This window comes from Pteropus medius, unplaced genomic scaffold, assembly GCF_902729225.1.
Source record: "Pteropus medius unplaced genomic scaffold, Ma_sr-lr_union100, whole genome shotgun sequence".
In the NCBI taxonomy this organism is placed as follows: Eukaryota; Metazoa; Chordata; class Mammalia; order Chiroptera; family Pteropodidae; genus Pteropus; species Pteropus medius.
Genome location: NW_024349799.1, coordinates 12,031,890 through 12,056,047, shown reverse-complemented (window position 1 = coordinate 12,056,047; position 24,158 = coordinate 12,031,890). Strand labels below are relative to the sequence as shown.

The 24,158-nt window shown below is 37.2% G+C and overlaps 1 protein-coding gene and 1 pseudogene across 3 annotated transcripts; both read right to left on the bottom strand.

Moving 5' to 3' along the window:
- Nucleotides 1-4,920: 4,920 nt before the first annotated feature.
- Nucleotides 4,921-6,722, bottom strand: LOC120620938 (GTP-binding nuclear protein Ran-like; annotated as a pseudogene).
- A 177-nt stretch (nt 6,723-6,899) lies between these two features.
- Nucleotides 6,900-21,621, bottom strand: WSB1 (WD repeat and SOCS box containing 1). 3 transcript variants are annotated; one of them, XM_039886059.1, is made up of 9 exons: nt 21,279-21,621; nt 16,796-16,964; nt 15,579-15,847; nt 14,295-14,426; nt 12,539-12,639; nt 10,118-10,290; nt 9,496-9,609; nt 8,353-8,460; nt 6,900-8,068 (listed from the first exon to the last, which is right to left on the bottom strand). In XM_039886059.1, the coding sequence occupies exons 1-9, from the start codon at nt 21,316-21,318 to the stop codon at nt 7,909-7,911; spliced, it is 1,266 nt and encodes a 421-aa protein (XP_039741993.1). In that variant the 5' UTR covers nt 21,319-21,621; the 3' UTR covers nt 6,900-7,908. The 3 variants fall into 3 exon arrangements, 2 of the variants coding, with proteins under 2 accessions (XP_039741993.1, XP_039741994.1); XR_005658037.1 differs by lacking the exons at nt 6,900-8,068; nt 8,353-8,460; nt 9,496-9,609 and adding an exon at nt 11,475-11,650 and having other exon boundaries at nt 10,243-10,782; nt 21,279-21,610; XM_039886060.1 differs by lacking the exons at nt 6,900-8,068; nt 8,353-8,460; nt 9,496-9,609 and having other exon boundaries at nt 10,290-11,650; nt 21,279-21,610.
- Between the last annotated feature and the right edge of the window lie 2,537 nt (nt 21,622-24,158).

Below are 24,158 nucleotides of genomic sequence, written 5' to 3'. Positions count from 1 at the left end.
AACCTTAAAATAACTGCTTAACACACTAAAAAATATTCTGACTTGCCTCAAATTTGTATGGGGAAAGGGATTATCATAAATACCGAAGGCCCCTGTTACTGTGGAGATGTGATCTTTTAGGCATAATAATAACTTCCTGCCTTAAACTAGGCCCTATGCTAAGTGCTTTTGGGGTTTGATCTCATTTAATCCTCATAACTCTGGGCCTCAGGTACTATGATGATGTCTATTTCACAGGTGAGGAAGAGGAGGTTCAGAGAGGTTAATAGACTTGCCCAAGGTCACACAGCTACTAAGTAGTTAGAGCAAAGATTTTAAAACAAGCATTTCTTGACCCCTTAAGTATGTATAACCAGACTCTGAGGACGTGCCAGTGGCCTCTCAGTATTTATTCAGTGCCTAGAAAACAGGCAAAAATTACCCAATTTCCACAGAAAAGCTACAGATGGACACTCCACTTCTTTTTCTCTCTCTCCTTCCTTCCCACTCTCTCTCTCCCCGTCTCTCTTTTTCTCATTTGCAAAGTGAGATATCAGGGATGGGATCTCCTGTGTTGTTTCTGGGAGAAGGAATTGTGTGTAGTTTTTTGTCATCTTTGTACTTTTTTGTATAGCTTGACCTTACAAAACCATCAACATTTATCTTTAAAAACATTAAAGTCATGAAGACATTACTTTAAAAATACATGTGGAGATTTATGTTTATTGAGAACATTATTTATTTTTAAATCCTATTTTTGCTCTGCCGGCCAGGAACAAAATTGAACTTTGTGCTCAATTGCACATTGAGTGTTTTCCTGTCTTTATTCCAGGACCTGGAGTCAGAAGGCCTGGGTTTGAGTCCTGATTCTACTATTTACCATCAGGTGGCTTTTTGGCAAGTTAGTTAACCCCTTTGTGCCTCAGTTTCCTCATTTAACAGTATCTGCTTCACAGGGTTCTTGTGAGGATTAAGTTATAAAGGTTAAGCACGTAGAACAATGCCTGGATCACAGTAAATATTTATAAATATTAGCTATTTTTCAGTTTTAATAGATTTTCACTGCCTGAATTTCATCCGGAAGCCATTTTTCAGGAAGGGCTCACGAATATTATATCTCTTCACTTGCCTCCACTTACCTCACACTTCATTTGCTACCTGTTCCTGGTGTCTTCTACTCCTGTCATTATCTATAACATCCCACTGACCTTTTAATTATATATAAATTCCACTGACTTTGTAGTTCATCAAATTCTAGATGGCACTGATTATAATCTGTACCATTATAGTATAAACCACTTAAGAAAAAAACTTAAAGACACCGTCAATTCTGAAATACATCCCAAGTTAGAGATGTTCAAATGTATAGGGATAAAAGTGTAACTTTAATCCATCAATACGGTAAGAGTGCTCTGCTCTCTTTATTCCTGACTTGGGCCCTTCCTGACGATGAACTGTTCCTGGTCCTTCGACGCATTAGTTGACCTGAATAAGTCTTCCACCCAGTCCAGTCTGGCCTCCAGGACTCTGTGCCAGTGCCACTCCAGTGGCTGGTATTTCTGCTGGGTCCGCTCCAAGACAAGTAACCTTGTCCACACAGCTGGTAGAAAGTACAACAAATCCAGGTTTCCCCTGGATTTGGCAGCTTGTAACCTGAGCTAATGTTAATCTTTAAAGCCAGTGGCTGTGAGGTCACCTGATTTTCTTACCTCCATTGACCGTTTTGCTGCTTCCTGCTTCGGCCTGTCTGAGTTAGGTTGTTCTGACGGGAAATAAAAATTATTTGCTTGAGATAAGTTCCTAAGGAGAGAAATGTGGAGGAAAAAGCTAACCAACGTCCAATGTAATTTCCCCAGGCAGTGGGCAAAGGACAGAGCTCAACAGTCATTATCTTGTCTGCGTGGGTTTTGATTACTCAATTATATTTGGAGTAATTCCTTCTTTGTTTTTTGCATAATTCAGTGAATGGTGGGGTGTGTTAGGAAAGGTTCAGCCTGACATCATGCACGACCCCGCAGGCAGGGACTAATTTAGGAGTCTGATGTTGACTGAGTGCCTTTCCTATCGTGCCCATCCATGGCCATTATGGAGAGAAACAGGGCTCTGGAAACAGAGTAACTAGAATTTAAATCCCAGATGTCATTTCTTAGCTGGATGACCTTGAGGAGTGAGTTGGTCTCTGAACCTCCAGAGTCATAAAACAGGGATAATAATACTTCAGAGTTGCTGGGAAGCACCAGGAATAGCAATGAGCACACGGCCAGTTCTCAACAAATGCTAGTAGAAACAAACGTCGAATGCCTACCATGTACTGACACTGTGCAGATATGAAAGAAAAGCTAACACTATTCACGTAGCAGAGGCATTATTATAGCATTTTTTATATAAAAGCTCCCCAAGTTTCAAGCTGTTAAGCAGCCAAGCCAGCAATCATCCAAGTTTTTCTTGGGACTGCAGCCTCAGCCAGCACTTCTGCAAAGTTCTCTGGGCAGCAAGCCCTGGGGTGAGAAACTGGGCCAGCCTGCTATATGAATATCTTCTTGGTCTGAAGCCAGGTGGGCCAAGCCTAGAAGGCTAGGTTTTTGCCAGGTGTTGAGCAGCATGACCTAGACAGTCTGAGGTAGCTGTTTTCTTGTGGCACAAGCTAGATGGGCTGGCACTTGTCTCTAATCCAAACTCACCAACCCAGGGCTGCTTCCATGCCTGCTGACAAGGGGCTTGTCTCTCACCTTTGCATGACTCCAAAAAACAGTCACTATGATCCAAATGCCAGCCAGGGTCAGAGCCCCATGAGAGAAGGCTGAGAGAACCACCCCCTACCCAGGCATCATTTGACTTCTAAATGAGGCACCAATCCCTAGGAAGGAATAACTAGCAACAGGGCATACTTGAAAGGCCAAGGAAGCAGTGTGGAAATTAAATAAGACTGATGGAATTCAAGAAAGGGGAAAGACCACTTGGGGCTGAGGCAGCTTGTCTATAACCATCAAAGAGGCTATCTAGGTCATAAACTCAAAAACCTACAAGATTTGGGAATGTGAAATTAGAATGAGTGACATAGGCTTGTATCACAAAATAGGGGACGGTGGGGGCAACCTTTGACTTGGGGCTGCAGACCCTTGCAATACAGTTGGCCCATAGGAATGTTTGCTTATTCTCTTCTAAGTTCAACTGATATCATTCAAGAGAGAACTTGAAAACTATATAATTCCTGCCAAATCCTCCTAGGGGTCTTGGAGGTGGGGAGATGGTTGAGGAATACAAAAAACGGCCATGTGATCTAACAGAGCTTCCATTTAAGAAGTTTTCAGGAATCATTCTTGCTGGTCCTATAGTAAGCTTTAACTGTGATTTTTCCTCATAATTGCTGTGAGACAGACACTGGAAATCATATGACTTACCAGGTAGACTTCCCATTTTGTTAGGTCAGAGCCAAATATTTGGCTCATTTAGTGCAAATGTATGTCTTTATGGTTCTCATTTTATATTAGCCTCATTTCCCTTTCTCAAGTATCTTTTAATATACATCATTTTTTTTTTCCTGTAAGAATGTCTCATTATTAATAATATATACAAAACAACTTACTGGAATTGCCACTTCATCTATCTTCATTACGAGTCATTTCAGCTCTAGTTTCCTGACTTACATTAGATGATTTCTACAGTTCACACTATTTTTGGAGAACAATTTTTAAAAAGAGCAATTAGTGTTTCAGAATTATTTAAAACAAAATAAACAAAAAACCCTGTCACCAGCATCACTGTATTATAGTTTATCCTCAACAAAGTCTAGGGTTTATTTTCACATTAGAAGAGCAACTTCTAATTACAGCATTACAGGTGAAAAAAGTTCCTGGACGTTATTCTAAAAGAGAAACCACAAGGATAATCATAGTTGTAGTCTCTATTAGGGAAATTAATGCTGGGGTTAATCTAAATTGAATTAAATCGCTTTTCTTTCCTCAATCCTAGCCTTTCTTTTTTTTTTTTTCCTGATTCAACTGTTCAATCTGTATAAATACCAAACCACAAACACACAAAGCTACCTAACCACCTGTAATGAAACAAGTCACTTTACACTTGATCCAGACCAAATGCTTTGCTTTCGGCTAAAGGCAAGTTTTACAGAGCAAAGGGCAGGTTGAGATTGTGTACTAATCTTCATTCCTCCCAAACATCTTACCATAAACATAAGCCAAGGTTACAATGACCGTTTCTCCAAGTTGCACTTTATTGTTCACTACCAACAGTTCTTACTTCTGAGGGGAGAGAACTTAAAAAAACAAAAACCAGTGTACTCTAACTGATGCTTTACCTATGGTTTTGAAATGGACATATAATAGCAAATCCATTTATAACTCTACGATATTATGTTTAAGATATATACTTATAGTTGAAATGCATTCGTAGGCCAGAACCTGGTCAGAATTACTTGGACAAAATGTTTATCACCCACAAACCTTCACTCTGATTAAACTTTAGGTTGGATTCACTGTCTCCATGGTGTTTGGTTTGTGAGACAATGTTTTCCTTCTCATACTTTTATTTTCTTATCCCTGTGCAGGCTGGCCGACAGCCAAGTCCCCTGCATACATCAGCCACTAAGCATGCTCTGGTGTAGTCTAGCCATTTTTGGTCTTGCTGTCCTGAGGGCTGTGCAAACCAGTTGAATCCAACTTTGCCTCAATCACAAGCAGGCAGGGCATTTCAAGGATCATAAATTTAAAATTTGCCAACCTAAGATCAACTTACAGGATTTAAAGTCCGTTGAAATTGTGAAAAGATAGCTTGGCTGCTGAGTGTGTGTCATTTTCCTATGTTTGCACATACACTAATGGGGTACTAAACGAGGAAATCAAATCTGAACAGAAACGATCTCCTGCCAGTTCTACGAATGACATACTTGTGGCAGACTAGAAGACAGGAAGCAGCATTTTTTTCAGATATTTGAAATACAACTTTATTCTGATTCTAAACAAAAAGGAATGGGAATGACAATAACAAACAAGATTTCACCACTGAATACCGTGGTGACCTTAGCAGTCTTATTTGAAACTCAGTAAAGAAACTGCGTTCCAAAACAACTAAATATGCGGGTCCAAAATATGAAGGTATTTTTTTAACTGCCACGTTCACTTTGAAGCCCATTCATCTTCTTCAGCACCCCAAAGACTAAGCACATGTTCTGCTTAGCTACATAATAAGTGGCAAACATGCTGCACCACTGACATCACAGGACAGTTACCTATATAACTAGACTTCTGACACTGGGCTCCAGCTTCACTCTCACAGGCTGTCATCCTCATCCAGCAGAGCAGTTGTCTGAATGACCTCTAGATCATGCTCATATTGTGCTGCTTAATAAGTTTGGGTTCATGACAATCTCTGGTAGGAAAAGAGCAGGCATGGCAACTAACTCCAAGTTAGGGTCTCCAAATAGTTTTCTAGCAAGCCAAAGAAAGGGCTTTTCAAAGTTGTAGTTACTTTTGGCAGAAATGTCTAATACTGAAGTCTTCTTTCGGTGGAAAACTGATTTTGCCTTAACTTTCTTGTCCTTAATATCCACTTTGCTGCCAAACAGCACAATGGGGATGTTTGTACCAGATCTCTATGCCAAATAGGCACATTCTTGTAACTCTCGAAGTTATATCAAACATTGTAATGTACACTGGGCTTGTATGTAATAGCTATCTCTTAGTCCACCAAATTTCTCCTGACCAGCTGTGTCCCATACATTGAACTTGACAGGTCTTCTGTTGGTGTGAAACACAAAGTGGTGGACCTTGACACTCAAGGTAGATACATACTACTTCTCAAATTCACCAGATGACGTTTCACAAATGTAGTTTTTCCAGTCTCGCCATCACCAATCAATTCAAGTTTGAACTGAACTTGGGGTTTTCCTTGGGCAGCCATCATGGTATTACTTCCAGAAGCATTTCTGGACCCATCCGAGCGAAGCACTATCATTTTTAAATCATGTAGCTAGAATCTGACTTTTGTTAATAATCCAATCACTTCTTCCCTACTTCTCTTGCTTTTGCTCACTCAGGCTAAGGTATTACCATCCTATTGTTACCTTCTTCACAAGAGACAAATGGAAAATATAAGTGTGTTTCTACTTCACTCACATTCGCAATCTTCCTTTCATCTTGGAACTATGGTTTTCACTGGAAGAGGTAGCAAGCAATTCTGGCCTTCTCAGAGAATGTATCATCCAAAAATGCTACTGTTACTTGGCCAGATAAATTGGTTGGAGAGTAAATAATTTAACAGTGTGAATAACTAATACGTCTTATTTTAACATTACAAAGCAGATATACTACAAATTGGAAAAAAAAGATCAAACCAGATTTAAAGATAAGGTGCTTTTTTGCTTCTTTTTATAAAATATAGGCGATTCACAGTAAGTAACTTTGGCAAATTTTCCACTGGCTTTCATATTTATACCCTACACCTATGTACCATCAACAGAACCAACTTTAAGAATTTCCAAATAATTTCTTAGTGAAAACCATCAAGTCTCCCAGAGCACACATGGCTAATAAAAGTTTTGCTTTTTTTTTTGCCTACACAAAGGACCACATCACTAGATTTTTCTTATGGCTACTTTAACCAGATAGATTTACCATAAGCCTGTTAGTTCTTCTAAAAGATCTTATTTTTCTTTTGCTCATTAGTTATTTTCCTTTGTTCTAGAGTTTTTAAAGCAAGCACTATTGCAACAGTTTTCCTAGAACAAGTCAATGTAAAAGCTGAAATCATGAAGTACCAACGCTATAGTAGTGCCCTATACTTGTTCTATTTCTTCATTCCCTTTCTTGCTTAATTTGCTTGTGGTGCTCCAACAACCTTACAATGGAGACAGACAAAAAGTATTAAACCTTCCAACATATTTAAGAAACTTCTGCAGAAGACAGTGTTTTTCTACAAGTCTTTAATTAAAAAACTCAACAAAAATATATAATCGAGTATTTTACATAATGTATACATTCTTATTATCTGCAGGTAAGATAAATAACAGAAGGCAAAAGCAGGTATACTGTACTGCTTCTTTGGCAAGTCACCAATACTATCCCCTGCAGAAACATAGGGTATATGTTAAAAAAAAGAAAAAAGAAAAAAAAAAGCGCCCAAGCAAAAAACCATGGTCTTAAAATAATTGTCCCTTAATACAAACAAAATATTTAGCAATAATACAGTAGATGGGTTTTCAAATTGCCTAAAATTTATAATACTTTATACTAAAGGGTTAAAGTAGCAAGCTGCTTTCCAAAATTAAGGCTTGTAACAATAGTTCGAAGAAAAGGGGGGTGGGCAGGAAGACATCCTTTTTCTAGTTATATCCTGGCTCTGTTTTAATTTAATAATGTCACATTCAAACTCTACCTCTCAGAAGCCATTCCTAAGGAAAACATAATCCTTTCCCTAAACGAAAACTGTTTTATCTGCAGGTCAATTGTCTGGCCAACCTCCCTCCAATCAAACGCATATTTTATAGGAGGCAATTCAGCTTTCTTGAATCAATATTTACCATTCTAAACTCAGTGTCCCAGAATAAAAAAAAAATTCCTTCCACTTTATAGCAAAGATACATATTGGGGCTCTAGTGAAGCAATATATACATGTTGGAACTAAAACTTAGGAAAGCAAATGGGTCCATCCAACACACAGCAGCTTAGATCTAAATATGTACAAGTATATATGTTTTCACAGTTAAATTTTAGAAAAAAAATGTACATATGTTCAGAAATACTTCTACAATCTATAAATAACATTTAAAAGCCCAACTGATCAAAATGCACTACAAGAATGCATCAAATTAAATAAATCTTCTAAACCTTGAAAAACAGATACTTAAAGTCAATAAAGCTTGAGGTTTATGTAAAAGGTATTGTCAGTCCCTACTACTAGGGAAGGCAGAGTCCTCTAAATACGATAGGAGAGAAACTCCAATACTTTAGAAGGAATCGGTAGCTCCTGGACTTCTTGGGTGGACATCACTCTCCGGATTGACATGCGACATAAATGTTGAAGGCTAGGAATTTGCCTTGGAGTGGCCCAAAAATACACACTTCCATCATGTGTCCTAAACAGAAACAAAAAAATTCACAAGCTCAGTTACCCAAGTACATATATTTCAACATCCTACAGCTCAAACAACTATCATCCAAGGCTGTGTATTAGTAACAAAATGCACATTAAAACCTAATCAAAGTGACCTAACCAATGATCTCCTCTATGACAAAGTAACAGTATTATAAAAAGCCCTCATGAAAGATTTACTGACATTAAATATTGGCTGCGTTGACCAAAAACCACCTTAAATTGTCTCTTTTAAGAAAAGAAAAAAGAAAAGATAAAGCGATTTACCCAGCAGCTAAAACACTGCCATCAGTAGAAAAGGCACAGCAAAGACCATTGCTTAAAGGTGCAACTTGTACTGGATAATCCTCATCAATTCTCCAGAACCTCACCATTCTGAAAAGGAAATAAACTGTTAAGTATCTAGTAGGAAATTTAAGGTAAAAGCAACTTTTAAAATTGAGAAATAAATGCCACTGTGTTCTGAGTCATAAAATATATACGCAAACAAATCACTGCAGCAAGAAATTACTATAACTTGCTTATAAAGTATTTTATAGTCTACATCGTTTGATAATTTGGATCAACTCACACTTACAGAGACTATAATGCATGTCTGCCTTCTCTTTCCAGTTCAGATCTATAACACTCACAAATGAAAGCTTTCTCCTTATTTTCTTACACTTACAACCCAATCATGGCTGATCTGTTTTGTTCTTTCCAAGACATTCATAAAGCCTTTTCACCTAGGTAGAGTGTGTCCAGGAATGGCAAAAAACTGACATTCAGAATCCATCTCAGCACACCAGAAAAGAATGATTGCTGGCAAATAAAAAAGAATTCTTCTTGTATGTTTGCTAACATTCTGGAAAGATGATAATGTTGCTTTCTGAATTAATGTGACCAAATTTCTTAATGTGAAATCCATCCATGTTGTATGATAAAAGCATGTGAAAATGGAATGGCTATATCTAGTTTCTGCTTCTTACCAATAAGCAACATATCTCACTCATGTGATATTTCATTTTATAGTCTCAACTGCAGTAGATACAAATTACTCCTTTTACTATTTCACTTTGACAATGTCCTTCTGCTTCAGTCTTTGTAAGATATTACTGAAAAAAAAAAAAAAATCTGTGAGCTAAACTAAAAGCTAAAAATCTACCAGTCTGCCTAAACTAGCTAACAAACAAGGAACACAGGGATAGGCACATGCATTATCTTTAGTTTATATGGGTACTGTTCAGGTCAATATTCTTTAAGACACACCAACATCTCCCAAGGTCTTCTCTAGAAAAAGAAACATTAAAAACCAAACTGCAGAAAGCCTTTTTTTTTTTAGTCTTAAGAATATTTTCATGAAGTAAAAGGATGAAAGGAAATTTTTAAAAGACAATAATGAATAGGTCAAGCTATAATTCACATACTTACTTATCATCAGCAAGGCTTGCAATATGCAGTCCATCATGACTAAAAGATACGGATCGTACCCATCGGTCATTTGCCCCTCCAGCAAATATTGGAGTAGGTGGGGGAAACAGGTGCCTGAGATCAAAAAACACATTTTCTGTGGAAATGAGTCACTTCAAGAAACAAAACTACCCAGGAACAAAGTACATCTGTCTTTGAGTAATATTTAAAGTGGCTTTAATGAACACAACTAAGACTTAAAAGGTGATATATCCAACTTAAATCAAAGGGACTTGAAAAGGATTACTGATCTCTCTTTTACAATGTGGTTTAAGACACTAAAATTAAGTCCCATTTTAGTTTTAACTATTTTTCCCCAACATAAAACTCTAAATATAATTACCACTTCTAAAGAATCATGTACTATTCAATAAGACCTGTATCAAGAGAGCTAAATTTATTTTTAGAATTTATATCTAAAGCTTTGCATTATTGAAGGGCTTAAATAATATTGAAATTTTAAATTACAATAGACTGCAATTTTAGGTTTCATATGTCAGCGATCCTAATCATTCATGTAATTTCTTAAAAGCTATTCTGACAGCCAGAGATGAATTACAGATTAAAATCATGCTGTACCCACCCAAATTCCATCAGAATGTCTCCAGTATGTGGATCCCAGATATACACTCGCGTATCATAAGATGCAGTAGCCAGTAATGCTCCATCAGGAGAAAAGTCACAAGCTACAACATCATGGTGATGTCCCTCTAGTTTCTGTATCATAGTATATTTATCCATATTCCAAAGGAAAACCTGAAATAAAAAGGCAAATGTTATAGCTTCATTCAGACACACACAGGACATAATGGCACATCTTATACTAAAACTGCTAAATTTAATTCAGATTATATTAAATTAAACATGATAAATTACGAATAATTAAAAGAATATGCTCAGTGTCATAGATTAAAATCTGTCTTAAAGTTAATTAAGGTAGACATGCAAATTCTATTTCAAATTTCTGTTAAATGTTAATTAAAAAATAAGCCTAAACATTAAAAAGGCAGTGCAATTTAACCACAAAGTTATACTGACATCCATTTATTCCAAAAACTAATTAACTAAAATATACAGAAATAAATAGAGTTAAGTACTACAAACCCCCTTCTTTTATTTTTCCAGAAACTACCAAATTTTTAAAAAATATACAGACAGAAAATGTAAGGTTAACAAATTGTTACTCCATTGGCATCTCCCTTTGAGATAATCACTTGTTTACAAAAGGCTTGGGTCACCAACGTGAGCCTAGGAAGAGAAACAGATACTGCAAGCAAAGAGAATTTTCACAGCCAAATGAAATTTCTTTGGCAAACAACAAGGATGTTAAACCACATTACACAATGAAAATGCTAATTTATGAAAACAATACAATTAACATTTCTGTGAATCAAGATTTGCTAATCTCATTTTTCCCAAACTGACCACATCATTAGTCATTTTAAGTATAAAACATTTAAATTACTGTAGTACAAGTTCACATGTAATTTTAGATTTTAAAATCAGTGGTTAGACTGTGCAGAATATCTCTAAATAGGATTCTAATGTTTACTGCAGTCTGTTATTAAATGTGAGTTGGAGGTTTATAACAATCCTAGTAAGGCAATCTCTCCTCCTCTTGGGATAAAGCAATCCTTTTGGCTACATTTTTTTCTGCACAGACACAATACATTACTTCCAAAGAAAAATAAATACAAATCTTAAATTGGATCACACATAAGGAATCTCTAGCATCTCAAAGAATTCCAAAAAACAGTACAGAGAAACCATCTGAAAGCCAATCGCATTACATTAAATTGGTTTCACATGTCAGACTCCCAATTCCGTCCCACTGGAAGATCAATTTACTTGGAGGAGTCAGTGGGTTTCACTGTGGGGGAAATTATTTTAAAAAAGAAAAAAGAAAGAAAGAAAAGCAGAAAGTGGACATCGACCAGCACCTGTGTACGTACAGTACACCTTGCAGCCGAATGCAAGGTTACTTCATCCTATGGTAAAGGTCGCCCCCAGCCCGGTAGCCAGAGATGCCACTCTTTCTGCCCAGCTAACACCATTGTGCGCCTGTGTGCGAGTGGTGCCAGCATAACCTCAATCACACCAATATTGCTGCCACCACCTGTGACAGGGAAAGCAAGAAGCATATGGAAAACACACAGCCTAAAATAGCAATGTCAACATCTAGCTTTGCTCTTCTTATGATTTTTAAAGAACTGTATATTTTTTTCTATATTTCTAATATTTGCAACTATCATTTTAACACACTTCTGGCTAGATAAAATGCATTTTAACCAGCCTCCCACCCCCCCAAAACCCCCATTATTTCAAAGTGTATTGTGATTATCATATGTATTTGGACTTCAACCATTTTCATAAATATCTGAAGCTAATAAGACCTCCTTAACTATAGTAACTCAGAGCTGGTAGACAACTAAAAGAGATCAATAAACATAACCCTCTTGAGTCTTTATACTTAATCTGTCTACAGGTATGCTATGCCTGTTAGCACAAAACAGACCTATCAAATTTCTTCTATAATTCACTCTAGGACATACATGAGTGCTATTTTTATTCTTATTAGGCTTTTAAGTTACTTTTTTCAGTTAAATGTCCAGGACCAGCTGGGACTCAAAACTTTTTAAACAGCAAACTGGACAAAAAAAAAATAGAACAACAAAGAAGACAATTATTAGCAAGGGAATGTCTTAACATTTGGACTAGATCTCTTCTATAGCACATAAACTTTCCTAGATTTTAGAAAAAATAAATTTGACATACCCCTTATTTTATGAATATTATCTCTAACTAAAAGCAATCCAATTTCTCACTTTACAATCAATAACTGTATTTAATTTCCCTCATGCAAATTCTCCCCCATCACGAAATAAAACATTTAAGATATTCATGACACCGAGCACAAACTTAATAGGTTCTTAGATTTAAAATGATTATGCACATATTATTATAATCCACTTCACAATGAATGTACAAGAACTTTGACACATACTGCTTTATTGGCTCCCACTGAACACAGCATGGAAGAGTCAGGAGAGAATACACAGCTGTATACCCAGTTCTGATGGCCCCTCAATACTTTCATCATGTTTCCTGAACAAAAAGAAATACCTGTGTTAATCCTAGAATTCACTTCAAACGAGGATCATTCAAAAATGGCAAAATCATAGAATCACAAACTTCTACAGTGGCAATGATTTACCTATAAGAGGGGCTGGCAATACACATTAGTTGCTCATTTTTGTAAATGAAGTTTTATTGAAACAGAATCATGCTCATTTGTTTATGCTGTGCTCCAATGGCAGAGTAGAGTAACTATGGCGGAGGTATCATGGCCCATAAGCCTAAAACATTTGCCATTTGGCCCTTTAAGAAAATGTCTGCTGACTCTTCATTTATAGAAAATTCTTTTAGTCTAATTCCTTTATTCTACAAATGAAGGAACTGGACCACTGAAAGGTTGAGACTTGATAACTGCCTTCAAAATGCCTTTTCAACCTTCTTTTTTTGATAACCTAAATTCCACTCCAAGGCCCCTATGCATTATACCTGAAACACACAGTTACAGCTAAGAATACTTTAACTCTTTAGTTTTACAGATACTTACTGACTGCCTACTACATTCCAGGCAGTGAGGATACATCTGTGAATAAGACAAAGTCCCTATTCTCTTGTAGCTTACATTTTACTGAGTCTATTTTCTTAACTGAAAATACGTTGAGAAAGAAAGCACTATTTGATCTGCAAAAAGAGATAAAAATTTAATCATCAAAACTATTTTAACTGTTGGGGTCACTTCACTCAACAGCTGAGCAAACAAAGAATTGATAAAATGCAGAAGAGGTACCTTATGGTTTAGAAATAAACATATTATTTTATTAAGCAATGGTTGTTATCCATCGGCTGGAACAAGTCTCCAAATCTGAGGGGTCTGCTTCCTACTATATTCAGTTTAAGCTACCTTACCCTTAAGCAAGCCTGACAACTTCCAGCCTGAGGTCGTTAGACAACTACCAGATCTTATTTAAATGTAAGGTTTTAATTAAAACTGTAAACTCTTTCATTAGAGGCTAAAAAGGAGAAGAAATAATTATCTTTGGTCCTCTCAAACAAGGTAGACTCTCCAAAACTTTGTTAAACATCTCAATCATCAAAGTTTCTGAAAAAGCCGAGTATTTGACACTGATATACTTTTATAGTATTAGAGGACAAATCTTTTCTTTTTTTATAAGATAATTTCTTACTTAACCTATCTAACTTATTGTGCTTACTAACATTTACATGTTACAAATTCTGGTTTCTAAATCATATTTAATCTAAATTTTATTAGATCACTAAGTTATATCTGATATGTTTGTGCTTCAAGGTCTACTTAAATTTTTCACTAAGCAGAGGTTAACTGAGGTTAATAACCCTTCCTAAGGAAATAAACACAGACCAGTTCACATACAACCCTAAAACGGATCCAGATTTTGTCTTCGAATAGTTGATACAGATCTGTGTGGTTACTTTCAGAATAATATCAGATTGTTTACTTAGAGTAACTGCTGGCTCCTATTCTGGGTCACATTTATGGTTTTTGTTTGCTCTACACTGGGAAAGGGACTAAAGGACTAAGCAGAGAACAAGAAACTTTGATCATATGCCACTTTTAAAATCTAATGCCGTAGATAAACCCAATACCTCTCAGTAGTAATATTAAAAAACTAATTCTTTTTCACAGCTTGAGTAAAAACAAAAAAACATACCATCATCTTTTAGGTCCCACACTCTCAGAGTTTTGTCTCTTGAAGCTGACACTAGGATCAAGCTCCCATCTGGAGCAAAAGTTAAATCTCTGACCACTTCAGTATGATCTACCAAGTTAAGGAGGAGTTTTCCTAAATGCAATGGAAGGGGAAAATAAGACAATGTTAATAATTTTATCCGTTTCTATTTTATAAAAGTTTTCCTCACCATTTAAAAAGAAATAATGAGTAGAAATGCTTGGGCACTCCCTTAGCTTACCAAGTGTAAAATGACTTAGTAGTGCTTTTACTATTACCTTTAAAGATTCACTATTTACATTGTTTTAAAATGAATTATTTCCAGGATAGCAAAGCTATATATATTAGAAAAAGTTAAAAGGGAATTCCTGAAATGTACACAAACTCCGGGATCAAGTTAATTTAGTATCAAGAAAACCTACATTATCATTTCTAAATCTTTGTACAGTTTGTTTTTAAAATATAAAATCAAATTTTTCCTTGGCCCTGGATTACTAATGAATGTCAAACTCCTCAAAAGATGCATGTTATCCCACTCACATCAACTTAAATTTTCAAACATAATCTCAGTGAAAAATATATACTCTATTCATCTAATACTGTAAGAGTTTTGTTTTTATAAAAATCTATGTGCTTACCTTAAATTTTTTCAAGAATCCAATGAAACTTAATGACTCATTATCTCCACTTAATGTTAGTATAATTTGCTGTGTACTGATATACATATTGTTTTAATGCTCATTTAAAAAAATTCTTCAAATTTTTTACTACGAACTATCAGCCACTATCAAAAACTGTTTTAGGTAGTGAGCAACACATTTACTTTTAATTGCCCAAAGAATGTAACTTCTAATCCCATTTGGTTAAACTTTAGAAAAAATGTCACTAAAACCTTCCAAAGGTTAGATGATTGTTGAAAACCAGATTTACCTTGAAACCTGTAAGATATCAGTCACTGAAAACTATCTAAGAAAACACTTTGCTATTTGAGTTATAAAACTAAATTACTAGTTGAAAGTGAAAATTAACTAAACATTCCTTAGAAATGCTGTAATATTCTTTGAAAAGTGATCAAGCAGTGTGAACTCTATTAACCTAAATTAAAACCATAAAGATGCTATTCAGGCCAATTATAAAGACACATTCACAGCACCAATTCTTGCTCTTTAGGAAGTTAAAATCCTCAAACCATATATCCTACTGCCTATGATCAATACCCTACATCATAAAACTATCAAGTTTGCTTTTAGGACTGTGATTCCATACCTGTATATGCATCCCATATTTTGATACGTCCATTGTTTAACCCTGTGGCAAGGAGTAGTTGATCTTGTCCAAATCTGAATCGATGCCATTCTATATTTACACAGCGACTCTGTTTTTCTGGAACTGAGGATCCAAAAGCAAGGCTCCAGACTATGTCACCACAGTCTATAATATGTTCACGAGGCTTATTTTTCTGAGCACCATCACTATTTTGTCTCGACAATCTCAAACTGCTTGAATTGGTGACATTCTTGGTGCCATGCAAGAGACTGGGGGTGGGGAAGAAAGGTCAGATTGAGATCTAGTTATTACTACTCCTATGAATACGAAATGATAAATGTTTGCTAAAACAACCTCGATATCATTATAGTGATATTAAATAACAATAGAATTCTATAAATGGGAAGGGGAAAAGTTATTAGCTATGAGGACATGACTGAATAAATTCAGATCAAAAGAAATTCTCAGTGGCTGAAAAAAAGATAAGTTCAACAGTAAAGTAATTTATAACTTAATTGTTTCAAATTTTTCCTCAAAACCAGTATATCAATTAGGACTCCTTTAATTAACCTAAAGTATTAACAAGCAAAAGAACAAAACCAAGAACTTAAGATATTGTGAAGCTGACAACAGAAAATTACCTTTAAAAAAAAAAACACAATAATCAGTAGTTTCTAGACCTAAAACAATATGTAAATAAGGACATTAATTAATAAATACAACCACATAGGTCAACTAGACACAAAAAACATGGAAAGATTAAATTTAGTATGAAACATTTTAGAAAAACTTTCAACAAATACTCAAACGCAATTAAACCCAAGCGGAAGATTGTTAAGTACATAAAAAGTAATCACATGATCTATGCACCACTGTTATCTAATAAAATGTGAAATCCAAAAGTGTCACATAACAAAGGTCACCTGACCTGGCACAACACAATGTATATACTACACCAAGGCACAATTAATCTGCCTTTTAATACACAGAAACACTTAAAGACACAAAAGTATCTGAGAAAATGTCCTACACATGTAAGATCAGACAATTCTTCCCACAAATTTTCCAATAAATATATTCAGCTTATGATAAAACATTATTTACAACAGTCTACGAAGAAAAAACTTAAATACCAGAATCTTTTCATTACTCCACACAGAAAAAAACCAGGAAATTCTACAAACAGACACAAAATACAAAAAAGAAAAGAGCCTTACAAGTTTTTAAGGCACGGGGACCACGGAACAAGCTTTACTGTACGATGTCCTTGGGACCAAGCAAAGTACGAACCATCTGGAGCAAAAGCAACAGTCCAATTTTCACGACCACATTTCTTGTCAAAAGGAGCTGCTGGAGCTAAAAGTTCACCTATAGTACGTGATCTCACTAAAAGGAAAAATAAAAATACAGGATATCATACATAACAAACAATAAATTTGAGACTGCTTCCATATTACTTTGGGATTTACTCAACTCCATTGAGTACTTCCTAAAGGGCAAACAATGGACAATTCCATGTTTTTAATTTAGAGTACTTATATTTAGCATTCATAATAAAAGGTGATATATTAACAGTGTAAACAAGCACTTCTGTGTTTAACAAGCATGATCAATAAGCTCTTACTGTACATGTGTGCGTGCAAACTCAGCTGAATTTCCTAAATTTTGGGAAAGGGTCTTTATCAATGTATCATCAATGCTGTTGCTGTCTTAGGTTGGTCTTAGTTTCAAATTTTGCTATTCTTCCTTTTTAGTTCTAAGTTATTGTCAAGTTTATTTTCCTTATTATCTATTTTGTGGTCAGTTGTCTGGTCATCTCTACAGTGCATTTTTATATTTTTGGCTTAAACTTTCCAACAACTAAACTTCCATATGTTCTATACATTGCAGTTCAAATAGGAACTACTTATACTCCTATTGCTAGAGCAGATACATGCCCAAAATCCCAAAATGTACTTGTTCAGTGACACTTCCAAACTCAATGCGCTCCGTCAACAGCTAGTGTAGCATCTAGCTGTTGGTATATGGGTATATGACAGGTGCTCAGGAAATATTTATTGAACGAATATGAAAGCACATGTATAAGCTCCCATTCTTCAGTGATTTAAATATTTCACTGACCAATTCTTTGATACATTAACAAATAAGTTATGGTTTAAAAAGTAAACAACGTTGGGACCTATTTTTTCTATATTTATAAATACGAATATCTAATAAGGCTCATTCTAATTTGGTGCAGCTGAGATGATCAGAAATTTTCTTTTGATGACTCAAAATATTCCTCCTTGCCACTCCACCCAATCAGTCCTGATTCTGACCTAAGAGGATAAGCCTATCCTTGCTCTCATATGACATTCATACAGCGAAGACAGCCAAGATTATCATCAACTAAATCTTTTCATCAGGCTAAAATCTCTAGTCCTTTCAATCATTCCTTAGATTACACAGCTTCAAATCCATTTCCCATCTTCACCTTCATCATACTTTCCTAGATAAACTCGTTAGTAATGGCCTTCATCAAAGTGGTACCCAGACCTAGCACAATACTTCAGGTGTGGCTTAATCAAAGCAGCAGAACCCCCAACCTATCCCCACCTCACTTGTATCAATACAGCATAGGTGACATTAACTTCACTGGTAGTTAACATGACTTTATTAATAATGAAATTTACAAACAAGTGACCCTCCTATACCAGAATTTTTTTTTTTTTTTTAAATATATAAATGATTTCTGAAAGGGCTTGCTGCTCCATGTTTCCTTACATTCCTTCAAGCCCAGTCTTCTATGGTCATTTCACTAGAGTGTTTTATGTGCTTGGCCCTTGAATTTTCGACCCTTACCTAAATTATTTTTTTAACTTCAGTTTTTGTTTAACCACATTTATCTTTTAAATCTATAAATTTTAGAAGGAAAAACCCCCACCAAAGTTCATAAATAAGAGAAACAACTTTTAAAAATTCAACTGAAAAATGCAAGCATTATCTTACAAAGGAAAAGCCCCTGGTTAAACTAGATGAGTATACTTATGAAATTTCTATCTTGAAAAATAGATTGGCCCTTGCATTCCACTTCAAAAACATCTAGTAAATTAGACTAAAACTCACCTCCCCTAGAGCAAACATAAGCAAGACTAACTTTCCCACAGAAAACTCATTTTTTTTAAGTCTGTATTTTAGGATCACTTTGTATTTTCTTTCAGAATCCAAAATCTTTAATAACAAGGCAGGGTTATTTTCTTCTTTTACCGTGACCACAATCACAAAACTCCTCTTATATAAAGGGTAGTTGGTAATAAATTAACAACTAAAAAACTAGTTCAAATAACAAAGACCATAAGTTAATTTATTCTTGAATATAAATTCAAGAAATGGGGCCACTATCAAAAAAAAATTGCCAAATAAAGTTACGAGTCCTGTATTAAAAATTACCTGTGTTTCTTTGCTTGTTAACAGGTACATCAAATGTGAAGATTTCACATTTTAATCAAATGGATTTAAGCACTCATTTAAATACTCAGTGATACAATACTATAAATTAGCATCAGGTTTATAATAAAGTGCTTTGAAAAAAATGTTTTATAAGTTAAACTTTTATTCATTACCTGCAACTGTTTAATGTTAGTATCCTAAGATGACTTAATGACCCTGTATAAGGGAAAAGCTGCCTGCCACAGGAAATCAGCCATAGATACACTATATTATTATCTATACAGTAGTAACACATCATCTGAGTCACTGCTGAACCAAGCAAACCAGATTTAGCTCCTTCTTCACATTCCTGCCTGCAATTTCATAATGAGAAAGGGAGGATCCGTGATAGTGCCTTGTGAAACAGGGCACTAGCTCAAGGCAGTAACTCCCTGTCACAGACTTCTTTAATTATTCATGAAATATTCTCTCTCCTCTTTCAGTACCTACTTGAGAACTCAAACATACCTAAGAAAGAAGGGAAAAAGTAAGTCCTTACTGATATATACAAAGCTACAGAAATATACTATTTAACTTTGTATTCAAATGATACTTCAAAAAAACAAAAGGTTAGAAAAGGCCAAAGTTCTTTTAGATATTTGGCACTTATCTAGTAACTTTATATTATATCCAGGAAATAACAGATATGCACAAAATATACCAAAAAATTAAATTAATTAAAAAAGATATTTAGTGGATAGACAGCTCTACCTTACACAGGAATGCTAAGAAGCTCTATCCCTTGGAAGAGAGGACTGAAAGTTTTCAAAATTGTTCAACAAGATGAAGTAAAAACACAGATAAACGAAAAGCAAATGGCTCATCTGTGATACTGTGTAGCAGGTGGGAAAAAACCCACTGGACTGAAAATAAAAACTTTTGAGTTCTGTGTTCTACCTCAGGACATGAATTTTATTTTCTCTGTATGTTTAAAATAGTTATTAAAACGAGGGTTAAAGTCCATTCCTAACCTGCTATTCAACCTTATCTCTAAGAGAACTAAAACCTAGAATTCTAAGATAGCTGTCTCTAGATAAAAGTCACCCACAATACAGGATAGATGGCATTTTGGCTACTTCAGCTTCTCCCTTCCTCTACAAATAATACCTCCTTCATGTACTTAGTAAAGGCACACATTTAGTTGAACGGTGAAATGCAAAGCCTCTCTACTCCGGAGCCACTTCCAATTTTCATTTGATTAACACAATAAGTTCTGTGTTGGGTTGTTTTTTATTTATTTTTTTTTGGGGGGGATGCCAAATCTATTTTATTTTTAAAATAAAAACTGTATATTTTTAAGGTGTATATCATGAAGACTTGTTAAGTTTGAAGTTTACTAAGTATATCTGCACAGCACGCACAGCTCCCTCAAAAGTTGTTCCAGCTATTTTACCTTAAGAGGGCTTAAATAATGTGAGATGCTTTTAAACTGAGCCACTGAGTAGATAGGTCTTAACACATAACCTTTAAAATCTATTCTTATCCTGCCTTCAGCGAGGCAGGTCTAGACACTAAACCAGTTTTCAGACAGCCTTTTCAGTTTGCTCTTCAGTACAACAGCTTCTCTTCTGTTACTCCACCCAATCACTCTGCTCCTCCCTGCTCTAATGTGTAAGAAAGATAATTCTGAGTCTCCTCCCCTGAACCACTACTTTAACGCCATAGCATTTTTTAAAATACTGCTTTTCCCAGGCTGATGGCACCTCTTTGGTCGCGTTTCTCGTTAAAGAGTGGTTGGTGTCCACGAGAACCCCTCTTTTCATTACAGCTCAGAACACACGTTAGTTTACTTTTCGCAACGTAAACTTCAGAGTCCCTGAGACTTGCCCAGCACTCCCTGTCCACTCGGCGCCCCAGCCACTGAGCCAAGAATCCCAGGATAATGGCCTCGCACGAACCTCCGAGGATACTGGGGTCCCAAGGGGTGTCTGTCCGCGCTGAGCCATACAGTCACTGGGACCCTCGCTACTCGGCGCCCAGGTTCCCCTCGACCCTAACGTTCGCGCACTGCTACCTTCGGTGCCAAGGGCAAGGTAGGTGCTGCATCAATGATGATCCCACTTACCCCTCGGCGACACCCACTCTTGGGACCGCTTCCTTCTTGTTCACTCCAGGGCTTGGCCCGGGCTCACCCTACTTCCCTCAGACTCAGACGTTTCCTCCGAAGCCCCCTCGGCGGACTCCCTGCCTTTCCGAAGCCCCCGCGCACTCACCCACTGTCCCATTCCTCACCGATCTCTTTCTCGTTGACCCTCGGGGAAAAGCTGGCCATCTATGGGGTACCGTCTGATTCCGGGGGCGAGATGCGGACGCAACCACAGAGAAAGGAGCGGCGAGCGCCGAGGGGCGTGACGCGAGCTCTGTCCCTCCCGGTCCCGGGGACGAAGGGGAGGGGCGGGGGTGGTCGCGGCGGCCTCTGCCAACTGCCCCAGGAAAGCTCCGGAAGGCCTCGGACCTAACTACGGAGTCAAACACAGACAATAGACTCTGGTCTTTCCTACGGACCGAGACGCCTTAACCAGCGTTGTCGACTGCAAACGAGACTCTGGAGACAAAATGGCGGACGGCGTCGATAATATCAGGGCGGCGAGGGCGGGGCCTCGTGACGTCACCGCCATAGGCTCCGCCTTCCGACGCTCGGGACGTGAGGGCCAGGGCTTGGCGCCCCGCGACGTGAGGGCCAGGGCTCGGCGCCCCGCCCACCCGCCGGGGGCTTGCGGGTCTTCTCCCGAGGGATCACACCCGCTAGAGCAGGAAGAGCGGGGAGGCGGGGACAGAGGGGAAGCTGCAGCTCCAGCCTAGCCAAGGCCGGGCCGCTGAGCAGGAACGTACTGACTGTGGGTTTAACTCGGTTTTGTTTTCCCGGGCTGGGCCCCCAGCTTGGTATTTATAAGTCGAAGTGCCTTGAAAAGACAAACCGAGAATTGTATAATACATATTAGCCCACGGCTCAAAGATTACATATAATTTAAACTACCTGAACTGAAAAGAACAAAAAAGATATTTCAGATTTTAACTCTATTTGGCCACTTCCCCAGCCCTCATGTGCTGGAGAACTAGAGGTTGCACTGATGAAAAAACAAGCGATGAACACCACTATGCACCACGCATCAGGCCGCAATCGTTCTGACATGAGCCAGCTGGTTCTAGGAAGGACCGGGTGAAAAGGCGTGAGGAACAGAGAAACCCAGGCACAATGGCATCCCACCCCACCACAGGACATCCCAGGGCTGTCTTTGACCTGGCGGGTCTCCGCAGCTTCGCCTGCCTCCTGGCTGCAGTAAGGTTGGTGGTCCGCGGTGCCCTGACCTCTGGCCAAGGCTGACCCCACCTTGTGAGCTCAAAAACCGCCCTTCCTGCTCCCGAGGTCTAGGTCTCCAGAAGGCAGCTACTCACACAACGAGGCTGATAAATGTGTCAGTGTCTGCCAGAAGCCAAGTTAGTGCTCTTTTACAGGTGACATATTTGCATTTTAATGAGCCCCTTTGAGGACTCTAAACCTTGATCCAAGGTTTAAAACGACATCTAAAGCTGGGAATTTGAAATACGTGGCAGATTCGGACGGAAGAGGAGATGTGTAGCCAAACTCTCGAGAGATATCAAATCGCAACACGTAGGGTGTCTACTTCATTTTTTTCTTTGCTTGAGTGATAGTTCTTCCAACAATGAAATATTTTATAGCAGAAATAAGAACTCACTCCTCTCTTTTTAAAAATCACTTTGTTACATCTAGGCAACATATTTTATAATGGCTTGCTCTTACCAAGCACTGGGGCTAGTTATTAAACATTTAGAGTAGAACAAAATTTTTTTAATGCATCTTGTAGGTCATAAACCAGCATTTCTAATTCTTTTAACCAACTGCTGTTACCTGTTTTCTTGTACTATATCATACAAATTCATGGAAAATACCAGTTCTTGAGTGTCTGTGAATTATTTTGGTGGCTTTTTCAAACAACTGTTTAATTCCGCTGTAGTTTATTTCTGCTAACCAACAAACTTCCTGATCATTTTCTCAACTGGCAAAGCATGACAGTGGAATGAAAAATAATTCTATGATCTGTATACTCATTAGTGATAATATAGAATATTTATTGGGTTTGTGTTACATACTAGGCACTGTGCCATATAAGTGCTTTTGTGAATTAACTCAATTAACACATCAGTATGAATAGTGTATTAACCATTCACATTTTATGGTCACGTAGTAACTTGACAGCAGTCACAGAGCTACTAAGTGGCAAAGTGCTAGATTTGCACCCAAACTTGTCTGACTGCCCTGTACTACTTCCATGCTACCTTGTCTCTCATAAATGAAACCTAGCTTGAAAAGCAAATATATGCCTTTCATACTTTTAGCATTTCATACCTATCTTTTCATTTTAATGTTAAATCTAAATAGCCATTGTATCTCCTGAATATCCCATAAAGTTAAGGTTATTCAGAGTTTTGTCCTTGGCCCACAGCTTTCTTCTGCTTCCACACTCTCCCTGGGTTATGGCAGCCTCTTTTGGGTTTAATTACCAGCTCTGTGTGAAGATTCTCAAGCCCAGATCTGACTTCTCTCTTGAGCTTAAAAGTTACATATTCGAATATTTAACAATAAAGCTCAACATGTCAAAACTGAGCACATCATCTTCTCTCCCAAAGTTGCTCCATCTTCTCTATCCTTACCTTAGTGACCGTGACCACCCAGTCAATCACCCAGGTCAGAGGCTGGAGTATTCTTAGACTCTTCTCCATCTCTTTCAACTCTATAAATCAACCAGTCCACAAATCCTGCCAGTATTTGATCTTAATCTGTTCTAGAGTCTGTCCTCTCTGTTCCAGCTCAGCTGCTACTTTCCTTAGTTCAAGATCTTGTCATTTCACCCTTTATAACCCTCATACCCTAAGAAACCACCTTGGTATATTTTCTTCCAGTCTTTTAAAAAATTTAACCGTGTATCCTTGGGCAAATTATTTAGTTGCCTATGTCTCAGTCTTCTTGTCTATAAAATGGGGGTAATAATAATACCTATTTCATAGCTTTGAGGCTTAAGTGAGTTAATACAAGAAAAGCATTTAGAACAGGGTCTGACACAGTGTCAGATAGAAGTGTTAAATACTATT

What these genes read in the sequence shown, in the direction of transcription:
- WSB1 (XM_039886059.1), bottom strand. Translation starts at nt 21,318, where the DNA reads ATGGCCAGCTTTTCCCCGAGGGTCAACGAGAAAGAGATCG. An exon ending in GGTCAACGAGAAAGAGATCG is followed by an intron (nt 16,965 to 21,278) that starts GTGAGGAATGGG and finishes TTTTCCTTTTAG; the next exon opens with TGAGATCACGTACTATAGGT. An exon ending in CAGTGGGAGCCAATAAAGCA is followed by an intron (nt 10,291 to 12,538) that starts GTATGTGTCAAA and finishes TTTTTATTTCAG; the next exon opens with GTTTTCCTTTGGAATATGGA.